The following is a 15,382-nucleotide window of genomic DNA, read 5'->3' as shown; positions in this document are numbered from 1 at the left end:
ATATGTGCTAGTACAGATCCAGAGAAACACTTACGGGATTGTTCATTTGACTGAACAGCTGCTCTGCTTGCTACATTGCAAAGGAGGGAATCATGGGAAATGAGGAGGAGGAGGAGGATGAAGGGACTCAGTAAAACAGCACAAGCTTTATCATTAGCTCTTCTTTCAGGATAATGATAATGTTCTACACAGGAGAATATAAATAACTAGAGAGCAACATACGAACAAAAAGAAGCAGATTTAGTGTCAAATCAGAGTGAATCGCCTACCAAATCAGCATTTCTGATCAACATAGAATTCAAACATTTTAACTGAACTATGCACCTCTGATACCCAAAAATGCCATTAAGGTAGGCGGTTCTCTAGGTTTTGAGACATAACTACTATCAAATAAGAGAAATTAGACAAAGACAGGAACTCATCACTACTTTCATAAAGTTCCCATGATGCCCTCTAAAATGAGTGACTATTAAGCTGATGCAGAAAACACATTCAATGACACAACTGGCTAAATCATTGAAAGTCATTTCAGTGGTACAAACTAGAGGTTTATTGATATCGGTTTTAAAAATGCAGATATTCTTATATACAGCCAGAATATATACAGTGAGACCACAGAGAAAACCTGGGATTCATTCAAAATAAACAGAAACAGAAAAAAGATTTTGCGCTGTCACCAATCAAATCAGCAAATTTGTGACACTGAGTATATGAACTCCTTTGTACAAAAAGTTTTGGTCTTTTAAAAAATATTTTAAAAACTTTACAAAAAGATTGCTATGCTTCAAATTACATACTGTACACTACCATTCAAAAGTCTGGGGTCTGTACATTTTTTAAAATTGTGATATTGTATAATGTAATATTGTGAAATAATATTACAATACAAAATAAGTAGTTTCTATTTTAATATATTTTTAAAATGTAATTTATTTCTGTAATGCAAAGCTGAATTTTCAGCATCATTACTTCAGTATTCAGTGTCACATGATTCTTCAGAAATCATAGGCAGATTTGATACTTAAACCTTTCTTATTATCATCGATGTTAATATATTTTAGGAGAAACTGTGATGCATTTTTAAAAGAATTCTTTATTGAATTGAAAGTTCAAAACAACTGCATTTAAGCACAACATAAAAATCTTTTTCATCACTTTTGATCAATTTAGTGGCTTCTTGCTGAATAAAAGTATTATTTCATTTAAAAATAAAAAAAAACCTTACTGACCCTAAACTTTTGAAAGTTAATGTATATTATAATGAACAAAAATATATCAAATAGAAAAAAAAAAACAGCACAAATATGAAATTTCTGAAAATAATTATCTAAAATTCTAAATACACATAATTGCTAAAATTAAATAATGACTAAATCAAGTCTAATTTTAGTTCTAATTTTAATTTAATAACTAAAAATATATGAAAACAAAAATGTGGATTTTCTATTGACAAAATTGTCGGCTGATTCTGAAACGGACACACACTTCTTGTCAGTCGGCCAAGTGAAATGGCCAGAATGTAATGATCAAGATGTCAAAAGGAAAATCATACCTTCTGCAGCTGTGTCTCCAGTTTACTGCATTCCTCTTTCTTTTGCTCGATTGCGATCTCAAGGGACTTGAGCTTGGAGTCTTTCTTGAGACCTGACGAGGCCAGTGAGGAGGCGTGCTCTTTTAAATCTATGAGACTCGACTGGAGGAAGAGCAAGACGAGACGAAAGCTGACAGTCCCGCCAAAAACTCACAGAAACACAACTGAAACCGACACACACGCAATCACTGACGTACCTCTTTCTCTGTTAGCTCCACTTGTAAAGAGTTCACCTTCTCTTTTAGGTCTTTATTCTCTTTTTTATAAGAGTCCACCTCCTCCAGTCTCTCGCGGTCTTCCCTCTCCCTCTGCTCTTTCAGACGCTCGATAATTCGCTCCTGTGACAAAAACACATTTCACCTGAACTCACGGCTAATTGAGCATGTTAAAACAATTTCCACTTTCCTAACACTCAAGGTTTATCAATAAATGTCTGTAAATGTCTTCATTCTTCACAGATTAGTGGGTAAATTCACTAAAACAATCCGACTGAAGTATCCCAGATCATGGTAGTCTCTGAGAATCTGGCCTGAATGCTGAGAAATGTGCTGTATTTAATTATGTTTTTTGGCCATGTTTTCTTCGTTACCTGATTTGCATAATTACTTTAGAGAATCCGGTGCTAAAACAACACAGTATGTGCAAATAAACAATGCTATCAGCAGACACAATTTATTTCCTAAGTTTAAAATACTGTGAATGTGTCATGCACAATCTGTTGTCGAAGGCAATTTCTTGAACTTTGAACTTCATTTTATATTCTAAATCAGCATATATGAGGCAGTTCTGATTTGATTTGCTTCAGCTCTACATTTTTATTTCCTCTTGTGATGTTTGGGACCGTTTCTGGTACCTTCTCAGACAGGGCTTCCTCTAGCGTGACGAGGGCAGTATCAGTGTTGCTGGAGTCCGTCTGGAGAGACTTCACTCTGTCCTTTAGATTCCCAAGCTGTTTATCTTTATCTCTCAGCTGCTCCTGAAGGTTCTCAATCTAAGAGACAGGAAGATAAAATGAGTGTGGATTTAACAAATATAAAAAAAATACAATTACTAAATACAATTGCGCGAAGTAAAATGTTAGGCTATAAACAAATTACACCATGTTTGCATCAATGTCACCACTACTAAGATTCCGTCAACTGTTTGTTAGAAAGTTGAAGTTAGAATAGTTTGTAAGAGCACAAGTATATGTAAAAACAATGAGGCTGTAAAAAGTGGACTAGTTAGAAATTGCCATTTAAAGCATAAAAACTTAAAAGCTTAAAAAAAATCATGAGTAGGGTATTACTGATGTTTTTTATGTTGTTGAATGAAATATGAAAATCTTGATTGTTTTAACCACAAGGCCTTATTTCAGGCATTTAATCAAAAAGCTGTTCAAAAAAACCATTGACTTTGGAACAGTGGAACTCATTTCCAGATTTTAGGACTCATTCCTGCATCACTGTATTAGCAAAACCTGTTCATTCAAACAATCAAGAACTGCACTTCACCTTAGTACCACTAGGGGTGCTAAAATTACATACTTAATCTGTAAAAATCAAATGAACAGGGAGTTAAAGGGATAGTTCACCCAAAAATAAAAATTACCCCACCCTCAAGATTTTGTACAGGTGTAGCTAGAGATTAGAGTGTAAAAAAACCAAAATACTTAAATATTCCTTAAAAAAACAAACCAATCCACTTAACAACGCATCCATTATTCCCTGGGAGCCGTGCAGAGCACTTTTTATGATGGATGGATTTCTATTATTGGACATCTATTGGACTATTGAATATCAACACCCATTCACTGCCATTATAAAGCTTGGAAGAGCCAGGACATTTTTTTAAAAAAAACTTTGATTGTATTCTTCTGAAAGAAAAAAGTCACATACACCTAGGATGACTTTTGAGTGAGTAAAACATAGGGTAATTTTCATTCTTGGGTGAACTATCCCTTCAAATTTGACTTAAGGTCATGCTGTGGTAACTGTTGTAAGAGCCCTGCTAAATAGTTCTCAAATGCTTTTTAATATGAAAGGATTAGTTGTTAAAGCTCTATGAGCTAATCAAGTTACAAATATACCCACAAACTGTAGGTGCACTGGTTACAAAAACATAACTTTAGTCTGTAAAAGGGTGAACAAACATTGTCAAAATAACAAGGACAAATGTCAAATAACAACAAATGACACTGACAATGAGAAACATTAATAGGTCAGTGTTTACTGACATGAATGGATGTATACTGCATTTACTAGAGGCCATCTTACAAACAAACTGTATGTACTCAAGGCCATCTTACAAAGATGGATAACCTAGTCCAACGGACACAGTACATGGACATCTGAGTAAGTTATATGGACTTTTGGGTCATCTTTCAGCTTGTTTTCCATTTGAACGGGCTTGTGTTGAAGGAAGCCTAAGGATGTTTCAGCCCACAGTGTCTAATGCTGACTATGAACCATGGTGGTTGGTCTCTAATGGTACAGGCAGCATCTCATGGGAATATTTATGCCTGATGATGTTCTGTATGGTCAGATAATGGGCTAGATTTCATTTCCTTCATCCTCCCACTTTTCTTTTTGATGAATGGTGCAATATCCCGTTACCCCCACAGTTATGGAGCTGTATGAAGGGGTTTTAAGAACAAAGGCAAAAGGAACTACTTGGTTGTTTCTATGTGTAAATATTTAAGACATACAGCAGGTTGTTTGCAATGTGACTTAGAATATAAGATATAAGGGATCAAACCAACACAAAGAGCAAGAGATCAGAATTTCAATACAGATTGAAGCAGACTGTGCCATTTTTTGACTCTTGAGATGTTTTCAGTGTCTGAACAACATGAATAAGGCTGAAGAACCGAGCAAAGCATGTGGTGATATGGTAAGAAGAGGGCAAAGATGAAAAAGCAGTTGGAAGAAGATATGGGGAGAAAGACACTAATGCTCTGTGGCTCTGTTACATGGAGTTACAATGCATTTTACTAGGACTGCTTTGTCTGTGAAGAATACATGTGATTCTGCTTCAATTTTTTTTTGTCAAAATTCAGCTCACTAGGTTTTAAAAACAGAGCTTTTTCTATATTACATTTATATTTTCTAAAATATCTGACCAAAGACACTATATAGGTGTGCAATAAGTTAAATTGGTTCAAATCCCCTTGCTCTGGCTCAAATCACACTCTTCTTGGTACTGCTCATCAGTTTTGACCCCAATCATTTCTTAATGGCCCATGAAAACTGGCCTCTGACCTTTGATTCCCAAATGAAATTTACCTTCTTCTGCAGGACGTTTATCTTGCGTTCTTTGACTTCCAGCATGTCTTTCATGTCTCTGATCTCCCCGGCCAGTGTTCCCTTCTCCTCTGTCAAGTCTTGCAGTTGCTTCGTCTTCTTATTAAGGAAAGACTCCTTCTCCTCCAGACGCAATCTAAGAGCGTCCACCTAAACAACACACCATGAGCACAGAGTTCATGTAAAGCTGGTGAGATGTGTCTTCAAGTGCTTATTAAAAAAATAATAATACATTTTTTTTATTATTTCATAAAAATTTAATTATATTTAAATGTTAAAACTTAAAAAAATAAAGACATAAAATAGAAAAAATTAAATAAAATATTATTAACCTCTGTTTGTAGAATGGCAGCGCGTTGCTCTTTGGCAGTGAGGGACTCTTTGAGCACTTCTATATGCTGTTTGCAGTCTGAATTCTGATTATTCAGAGTTTCCAGTTTTGTTTGCAGAGCTAAAAGCTCAGACTCTTTTTTTGAGAGCTCCTGCTTGAGCTGGTCAATCTAAAAGAGATTGAAAAATCAGGAACAGAGAAAGAAAATCTACTGTTATTTATAGGACAAGGAAATCATTTAGTACATATGAGTCTCTAGACAAATTATATTTTTAACGAATCAATTCATAAAATGTGTTAATCAGCTATGTTTTTTTAATAGGAGAGCTGAAATGAGTATGGGAGTTTTCTTCTCTACATCTGTACTCTCCTCACATAAAAGATGGATTTCAGAACGCAATCCCCATTTAATATACATCAGCCATATCAATTATTGATGAAACGAGTTCTATAAATATCACAACAAAACCCCCAGCTTATTCACGAGCATGGTAGATACAGAAAAGACATCACACAAAATAATACCCACACACACATGTACAAAAATCCACTAGCCAATGCAATTTTTCTGTCAGGAACCAAGCCATCAAAATATCATTAAATATCAGTTAAAAAGAATAAAGTTAGAATCCCATATTTATTCATTTAGTCATATTTAGTATGCAAGTGTAAAATTAGTACACACCCAAACCTTTGTACATTGTTTGTTAAAGTGGCCTGGATGGCAGTGTTATTTTAGTATTTTTTTTATTTTGTATCTGTTTAGCTTTAATTTATACTTCAGTATAATTTTAGTAATTTTATTTTTTTAAGATGAAGTTTGTCATCTAATACTTCACTTCATTTTACCTTCATTTCAATTACCGAAAACATTTTTTAATAGTTTTACAACAATACTACTGGATAGCATGCTATTTTCAGTTCTTTTTCAAAAATACAAATGCATGCTTTTTTGGCTAAAACTACCCACATCCTCTTATGCAATGTATTGTTTCGAGATGATTCTAGACACAGTGCCCAACGCAATGCGTGGTAGACTTACTGGCACTGGGAACTGTGATTCAGCCAAAGTTTGTGAGGGAAGAAATTCTAATAAACCTACAGCAAATACACTGAAGTGTTTTGACAGGAAACACTGTCAGCACAGCCATGAGAAATATTTACAGATATCCTACAGACTCTATTTTAATATTGCTGCTTCTAGCATTACTCAGCAAACCTATCATTACAATTCCACAAGACATCCGCAAGGATGTTCTCTGCCACTTTCCTGACACTGGAAACCCTTTACTGCACTTAAACATTTGTGAAAAGACACATTTATTTATTTGAAAGAAGCTCAACGTAATATTTAATCTAAGTATGGACTGATAGCGGAATTTTTAATATTATCACTGACATTATAGCAGATTTTTAAAATCTTTACTGTTAAAGTAAATATGAAACAGCTTTCACAACTCATTTTCTTTCGTTAACAAGACACATGATATTCAAAGTGAAAAAAAAAAGCTAGGGTGGAACTTTTATCCATCAAGAATTGATTGGATTATGCAAAGTGGCAATTGCAGTGGAGGGGTTGAAAAACATGAACAGGACAGTTGTTTCAGTGACAAAGCAAGTTTTTACATTTTAAAGCAAGATTACAAAGACAAACTTTTTCAAATTTGACAAATTATCCAAAACAAAATTAGGAATATTTATTAAGAAAGTAAGTAGGGTCAATATTGATTTCATGTTTAGTTTAAACAACAAATCTTGCTCATATAATATAAAATTACAAGCTTGAAGCCAAAATGTACATCTTCAGGCTGCTAGCAATAATTAAAGGAACAGTTCACCCCCAAAAATTGCTCAAATCACCTAAATTTCGATATACTTCTCATGCATGGCTTCCAGAAGACTGTGTGTGGACTTTTGTTTATGATGGTTTTTGCAGTTTTTTCTTTTCCGCTCAACAAATTAAATAACAGCATAGCGGTTTACAACAACATGAGAGTATCCCTTTAAAAAAACACATAGATAATAATAAAAATGATGCATTTTCACTTTATCAGTTACCTAAATGCACTAATTTCTGTGTGTCCCCACGGTTTGTAGTTTAAACTCCTTAAAGAAAAAGTTTACCTTGGTCTTCATGAACTTGGAGTGGTTTTTGTAGACCTCCATCTGTTTGATCTCCTCTTCTCGATCCTCCGTGTTCAGCAATCCATTCGCCTTTAACATCTGTATCTCATCCTCCAGGTCTCGAATGTTGCGTTCCAGGGATGCGATTTTGGTGTCCTGGATAAACAATTTAGTGGAAAAATTAGCGACGCTGTGCTCCATCATCTTAAGCTAGTATGACAACTTTGGTGCGATTCTACGGACGGAAGCATGCCAAACCCAATTCCCAACAGATGGGATCAAAACAAGAGGAAGACAGGGATATGCGAAACTCTAACGTCTTGCAGCATCGCCAGTGAGTAGCTGCAGTACTGCTGCATAGCCAAAGCAGAATCTGTCTCTCTCACGCTAATGGATCAGCATGTAATCACCATTTGGTAGTATTGAGCACACATCCAGCCTGGGCGGAGAGAGACGCTCTGGGAAAGCAAGCTACGCGTGTGCCTCTTTGGACTGCGAGACAGAAAGTTGCAGCGTTGCAGCTCCTTCGGATTTTTAAATAAATAATACAACGTCTTTGGCATTAGCTATGGTCTATCTCCCATTCAGACATAAGAGAACGTTTGCTGTTCCTTCTCGAGTGCTCTCTCCGGTAACCCGCCCTTCCTGTCCGCTCTCTCTCTCTCTTGCACTCACTCTCTCATCTTTTTGTTTTCACAGACATCAATAGGCACCATTTTCACACGAGGCCTTTGAAAACCAGCATCCCTTTTCCTGCATATTGCACACAGAGATTCAATTCCTTAGGCAAAGCGTGAGGCTTATCGTCAATATTTTGAAGGCTCCAAACGCTAAATCCTTCATTATTTAAATGCAATGTAACATTATACCTTGTGGCGCAATGAAAGATAATATCCATCTTCAGAATATTAGCAAACAGATCACATTGCTCTCTTTTCTGTCATCCTCTCCCACGCCTGCATTCATGCTCTATGTGTTGTAAACAACTCCACCTGTTCCCATGGCACCAGAATCAACATCCCTGCTCAGCCAATAGGGTGAGAGAACACTACCAGTTATGCTAAAGGTTAAAAGAGCAATGGAAACCAGTACAGGTGGAGCGGCTTTTGGTTCGAGGAAATTGCATCAACTGAATTAGCGAAGTTGCACTTTGAATAGTTGTGTATCACTTCACCACTATTCACCACTACATCCATGTGATACAAAACGCTTTTGAATGCTCTTGAATTCTGGGTAATATTTAACTCCAATCAGAGTGGACCAGAGGGGTGTGTGCGTGCCTTGCATGAGGTCATGCTTTATTTTTAGAGTGGTGTGTAATGCTTCTGCTGGCAGGAGTTGCTCTGCCTGTGAGTGCACAAACCCACTTACTGTTTCATTCAGCCATTAAGCAGCATGCTGCAGTGGCTTTGCCATCAGACATTTCTCTTGTCTTTCTGGACAATTTCTGTTTGCCTTTTCAGCCTATTGTGTTAACCAGAGCGTGCCAAATACAAATACTCTCTCTAATGACAATACTAATTATTTGTTATTTATTTGGTCAAAAATACAATTAAAACAATCATGTTGTGAAATAGTATTAAAAACAGCTTTAACAGCTTTAAAAATGTAATTTATTCCCGTGATGGCAAAAATCCATAAATCTAGTCTTCAGTGTCACATGATCCTTCAGAAATCATTCTAACATGCTAATCTGCTGCTCAAGAAACATTTCTTATTAGCAATGTTGAAAAAAAAAACTGCTTAATATTTTTGGAAACCATGATACAGTACATTAACAGCATTTACTTGAAAGAGAAATCTTTTTTAACATTATACAGTCAACCCAAAATTTATTCGCTATAGTTTAGAAAATGGTAATAAAATATGACAACACCTCAGAGTTAAACTGTGTCAGAACAAATTCATCTTGATAATGTCAGGTAACTTTGATAGAAAGGTATGTAATGAATTAAGTTGAATAGCTGTCAGCTGTTAAATTTAAGTACACAATTAAATAATACCAATTTAGAATACCAGTTTCAAAGCAATGCTTAATTTAATTAATTTAGTTCAGTCTGTGGTGTGAAAAGATCACATTAGACAAAACACTTTAGAAAAACATGGTCAGGTCAAAGTGCCTGAATAATTTTTGGTCCCAAATGTTTTATCAATTTTACTGCTTGTCCACTGTATGAAGAATTTTGGGGTATAATATGTCACAGTTCACTTTATTTTGCTATCCTCACTTGCATAAATGAACTATAGTGTCCTGCACTCACTAGAAAAAAAAAAAAAATTAAACAATTATATCTGGTGTCTGAATAATTTTTGGTTTGACTGTATATGCATTTACTGTCACATTTGATCAATTAATTGTTAAATTAATTATTAAAAAAAACTTATTGGACTCAAACTTATGAACAGTAGTTTATAGTATATATATATATATATATATATATATATATATACATACCTATCTATATATATACATACATACATATATATATATATATATATATATATATATATATATATATATATATATACATACATATATATATATATATATATATATATATATATATATATATATATATATATATATTATATAAGAAGCATTCACAGATGTTTACCTTCATCTCTATGATAGTCTGAAGAGCTTTAGTTTTTCCAGGGTCTGGGTGAAGCTGGTTTCTCCGATGAAGCTCCTAAAGAAAAACAAAGATTATAATAAACATAATAACAAACACATAACACAAAATTGAGCTATATACTTTAAAACAGATGTGTTCTTGTTTATAACAACTTGTTATAGTGTGAAGTTCAAATCCATTACATAGCCCTAACCTTAAACCAACCCAAAACATTATAGAGCAATTATATCAATCCATTAACATCTTACTTCTAAAAATCTTATTTTCAATCTGCATTCTTTGACATTTTTATTGTTTCATTTTATTCTCTTTGAGCTCATAGTGAGTTATCTGTGTGGTTGGCATGGATCTCCTCATGTTTTCTCTTGGCATTAGATGACTCAGAGACCATATGCTGTTATTGTCTTAGTTGCATCTGACTATCTATCTGACTATTACGATGGCAAACCACTTAACCTCAGAGTGCTCCATGGAGACTGTTCCTGAATTATTATATTTCTCTGCTTTGAATGTGTTGCAGGTTCACATTTGAAAACACTTATTTTTGCAAGTTTACATCCATTACTTAGGAACATCTTTAAAGGGATAGTTCACCCAAAAATGAAAATGTGATGTTTATCTGCTTACCCCCAGGGCATCCAAGATGTAGGTGACTTTGTTTCTACAGTAGAACACAAATTATGATTTTTAACTCCAGCCGTTGCAGTGCATTTCCGCCACCTATCTCTCAAATGGACCATTAACACTCCTAATTGAGATTGTAGATAGAGTGTCAACAGCACATACTATATATAGGACTCCCAAAATAACACATAAATACTCCATCCGCCATAAATAAAAAAATACGTAAAAGATGCCTCATGCACCTGCTGCTGAGAAGCATTCACAAGAGTACTAACAGTTCGGACATTGCATGAATCAGAGGTAAAAAACAATATAAATACTGTTCAGTTTCTTGCACAGACCGATCGTTTTGTGTCTTTACACATCAGTGTATCGTCACGAGCCACAGGGTTTAATTTGGATTTGTCTGTGCATGTTTTTTTTTTTACTCTCATAGAGTTTGTTACCATTGCCATGCATTATACGGCTGGAGACTGCAACAGCTGGAGTTAAAAATCATAATTTGTGTTCTGCTGAAGAAACAAAGTCACCTACATCTTGGATGCCCTGGGGGTAAGCAGATAAACATCAAATTTTCACTTTTGGGTGAACTATTGCTTTAAGTGACATGCATGCTCTACTTTCAGCCAAAAAGTTTGAGTAGAACCTGATACCTCTCTCAGATGGATGTTTTCCTTCTCCTTCTGGTCTAATATCACCTCTAGGTGTCCCAGCTGTGCTTCAGCTTCTGCGATACGCCTGGCTCGCTCTTGCTCTTCCTCTTCTGATGCTCTTCCTGAGGCTGGGGGAAGTCCTTTACTCTGCAGCATCTCCAACAGCTTTTTTATGGACTCGTCTCTGGCTCCTAGCGTCTGCTTCTGCGTCTCAATCCTCAGCTCCATCTCTTCCAGTGTCTTCCTCAAGAGGAAGAGCTCTTTGGCCTGACGGTCGTGTTCGGCTTGGAGTCGACGGAAGTTCTCCTCGGTTAGCTCGATGGTGGTGAAGTGCTCCCCACCACTGCCCCGCGACCCACTCTCCTGCTGGAGAAGATGGTTGAGATCACGTTGAGTCCTCAACTCATCCTGCAGGGCCTGGATGGTCAACTGGAGGTGCTGGAGAAGGAAACAAAAGCAGAAATTAACTAAACAGGCACTGGGATCCTCATGTAGACAATAATCAGAAAGTATCCTCAACCAGACCCATTCAGAAACCCATCTTTTGATATCAGAAATTTTAGGTTAGATTTGGAGTGGGGGGGGTTATATAGACCTCACTGTGATGTATAAACACATTGATGACAAATGAAATAAGTTTAAGATGAAGTACTAAAAATACTAAAACTTAAGCTGAAATTTTATTAAATAAAACAATTTTGGTCAAATAAAGTAATAAAATTAAATATAAATATCAGATTAAAAATGATAAATGTTGCCTTGTCAACTAAAATAAATAAGATTAAGCTGAAGTACTAAAATTACTAGCTAAAATTGAAATAAAAATTAATAAAGAAAAAACTATTAAACATAACAACAGCACATAACAAAATTGCTCAACTTTAAAATTAAAATTAAAACTTTTAAAGCAACACTATGTAAATGTTGGCACTGTAGCAGTTAATAAACATAACTGCATGCATCACGCGGAAGAACATTCCAACTGGAGCTACTTCTCCAAGTTTATGTCTATGGTGATTCACGCAGGTATGTGTTACTCCGGTGCGGTGACGACTCGAACAGGCTACAATAGTCCAAAAATAATCACTTATTATAAATGAACCATAGTGATTCGGATAAGACAAAAAGGCAGTTTGGTAGATGAATTTATGATTTACTCGCTCTTTATATACTGTAGTGTTGCTTTAAAATAAAAGCTAATTTCAAATATTAATAAATACTATTAAACTATATATATATATATATATATATATATATATATATACATATATATATATATATATATATGTATGTATGTATGTATGTATGTATGTATATATATATATGTATATATATATATATATATATATATATATATATATATATACACAGTATATATAATACTAAAACAGCACTGATTTGGACCAATGTAATTTCACTTTGGGCGGGGCTAGAATTTATAACTTATAGCACTGCGGCTTTGTACCTGGTTTGAGTACAGATTACAAATTAACTTGTTCAGTTTTGCATTCATAATTCACAATGACTTTTCTTTTCTATTTGACTGCTAATTATGAGTGAGATCAATATTAAAAGGTTAATCTTTAATAGCTAAACTGACCAATTTAGCAATATCTGAATGTATATCTTAGTAAAGGAATCCAAATGAAGGATACAGCGGGAAAACCACAGTGAGGTCTATACTAGGAGAGGAAACAGGAAAGGATAAGGTTTCTCTTGAGAAAACACTAACTAATAACTCCTAAATAAGGTTAATGAAAAAAAAATGAAACAAAAACCTGCTAGAAATAGTCACAAGGTAATGGGGTTTTCGGGTCTACGTGGCACATGTGGCGCCGTCGGCAGAATGAGAGAGTATATGGGCCCAGAACTGGATCAGATAATCCACAATCATGTCAGGAAATTTAGATCATTACACATCCTTGCGCTATCACAAACAGAACACACAATTCTGAGAGAAGAACAGATTCAGTCAAGGATCACAGGCATGCTTTTGGTCAGGATTTTAGTAAAAGAACCAGCTGCTTAAAGCCCGGCTATACCCCACTTTAGCTTATCTTGAAGGAACATGGAGGAGAAGATAAGGGAAAATGTTCCTTATTGAGGCTGTGCTTATATAATGATCTGATCCATTTAAAAGTGATAATTAAAACAGCAATGGTATCAGATCAAGCTAGTAGGGATGCACTGATATAAAAATTCTAGCTGACTTGCCAATGAAATCTAAGTTTCGCCTGTTTTTTTTTTTTTTTTTTTTTTAATTCAGTCAATTCAATTTCCATTTATTTGTATACGACTTTTTACAATACATATTGTTTCAAAGCAGGTTACAGAAAAATGAATGAAGCTACGTTGGTATTGTAAAATAAACTATTGAAATCATTTTAGTTAACTGAAATTAAACTTTTGAGTTAAACTTAAAATATTAGATTAAGAAAATTAAACAAAAATTTGAAATGTTATTTTGGAAACAAACTGAAATAAAATGTTTAAGAGCTTAAATTACTAAAACTAAAACTGGAAAAAAATTATAAATAAATTAATTAAAGCTAAATTAAAATATTTCTTAAAAAAGCAAACAGGTAAAAATAACAAAAGCAAATAATAATATTGCTAAAACTTAAACTAAAGTTTAAAACTGAAAATAATTGATAATTATTTCATATATTATTTCAATAATTTATATATTGCTAAATCGTATAATAATTTAGAATAATACAAACATAACCCTGCTCTTCATCAAAAACACTTTAAAAGCATTAAATTAATTAGAAATTAAAATGTAAACTTTAAAAAATACTAAATAAAATAAAATAATAAAAAATAAAACAAAACAAAACAAAATTAAAAAAAAAGTAAAATAAAATAAAAATCTGTTTCCGATATTGGCCTAAAAAGACCAACACAAGTAAAAATCCTAATAATTGCTGATACTGGTCACCGTTATTGTGCATCCCTAGTAGATAAGACAAACACTCAAAGAAACCCATGAGATCTGAATCTAGGGATCAGGTTTAAGATACTTTCTTGTTTAAAGATCAGGGACACATTTCACGCCAAGCGTGCGGTACCATGTTCTGCACACACTAGCGGTGGCGAACATGACAACAAACCTTTGTTCTCCTGGCGTCCAACAGGTGCTGCGTGATTGTGGAGTGCAACAAAACAGAAACAATGAAACACAGCAGAGTGAGTGCAGAAGGAGATGGACTAAGCAATGACACACAACAAAAACAAACTGATAGCATTATTCAAAGGATTCAGTTACAAAGAATAATGAGGCATTTTACATTCAGGACACTGCATACAAACACATTGCTAATAGAAAAACCATAACAGAATGGAAAATACAATTAAAGACCAGAGGAAGTCATAAAGCTAATGTGAATGATCGTTCTGGAAAGATGTCAGTTATCAAACAGGATAAATGCGCTGTGATTTATTTGTGTTGTGGCTTTGTAATGCCTTCCTTTGACCAGCAGAGGGAAGGGGAGTGCTGTTTCAGACACAGGAGTGAAGTGTGAGCTGGCTTGTGCCAGCCTGCCTTAGTTCCAGAACAACGGGCACTCAGTCTTATGTAAGAAATGCCGTTTTGGGCTGGTACACTTCTGCCATTACACATTCCTTCACACAGAGCCAAACACACACTATAAACACAGAGGACTCATGCAAGCTGCTAAAACCACATCATTTTATTTTGTTTGATATTTGATGATGCATACATAGTGCACATAATGCATATGTACACACACACACACACACACACACACACACAAACACAAACACACATACATATATATATATATATATATATATATGTATGTATGTATATGTATATGTATATATATATATATGTATATATATATATATATATATATATAGAAAAGAAAAGTGTAAATTGTGAATACACACACACACACACACACACACACACACAAACACATATCAGTGGTGTGTGATGGTGTTCTGAAATGAGGAGACAAAGCCCTAAAAGGTTTTTTTTTTTTTTTTTTTTTGTCAAATGTAAATTCTTGTCCTGGTCACATTTTCTTCTGTTAGTAATCTATTTATTAAAGCCAAGTATAAATCTCACTAAGCTAGTGTTTTTAAGCATTTTACATAAATGTAAAATTACCACCATT

General features: G+C 34.5%; 1 protein-coding gene across 3 annotated transcripts in view; it reads right to left on the bottom strand.

The window, feature by feature from the left end:
- Positions 1–15,382, bottom strand: part of erc2 (ELKS/RAB6-interacting/CAST family member 2) — a 53,539-nt gene that overhangs the window by 17,386 nt on the left and 20,771 nt on the right. The window contains exons 3-12 of one of the 3 annotated variants that reach the window (XM_042733790.1): positions 14,354–14,380; positions 11,241–11,678; positions 9,943–10,017; positions 7,328–7,483; positions 5,205–5,372; positions 4,855–5,022; positions 2,445–2,582; positions 1,789–1,929; positions 1,553–1,693; positions 35–70 (exon numbers count right to left, since the gene is read on the bottom strand). In XM_042733790.1, the coding sequence (XP_042589724.1) occupies positions 35–70; positions 1,553–1,693; positions 1,789–1,929; positions 2,445–2,582; positions 4,855–5,022; positions 5,205–5,372; positions 7,328–7,483; positions 9,943–10,017; positions 11,241–11,678; positions 14,354–14,380 (1,488 nt within the window). The remainder of the gene's footprint in view (positions 1–34; positions 71–1,552; positions 1,694–1,788; positions 1,930–2,444; positions 2,583–4,854; positions 5,023–5,204; positions 5,373–7,327; positions 7,484–9,942; positions 10,018–11,240; positions 11,679–14,353; positions 14,381–15,382) is intronic. The other 2 variants (XM_042733793.1, XM_042733792.1) reach the window with 2 other exon arrangements.

This window comes from Cyprinus carpio, chromosome B11 (genome assembly GCF_018340385.1).
Source record: "Cyprinus carpio isolate SPL01 chromosome B11, ASM1834038v1, whole genome shotgun sequence".
NCBI classification, from domain to species: domain Eukaryota; kingdom Metazoa; phylum Chordata; class Actinopteri; order Cypriniformes; family Cyprinidae; genus Cyprinus; species Cyprinus carpio.
The sequence above is the reverse complement of the archived record's forward strand: the minus strand, read 5'-3'. Positions and strand labels throughout refer to the sequence as shown.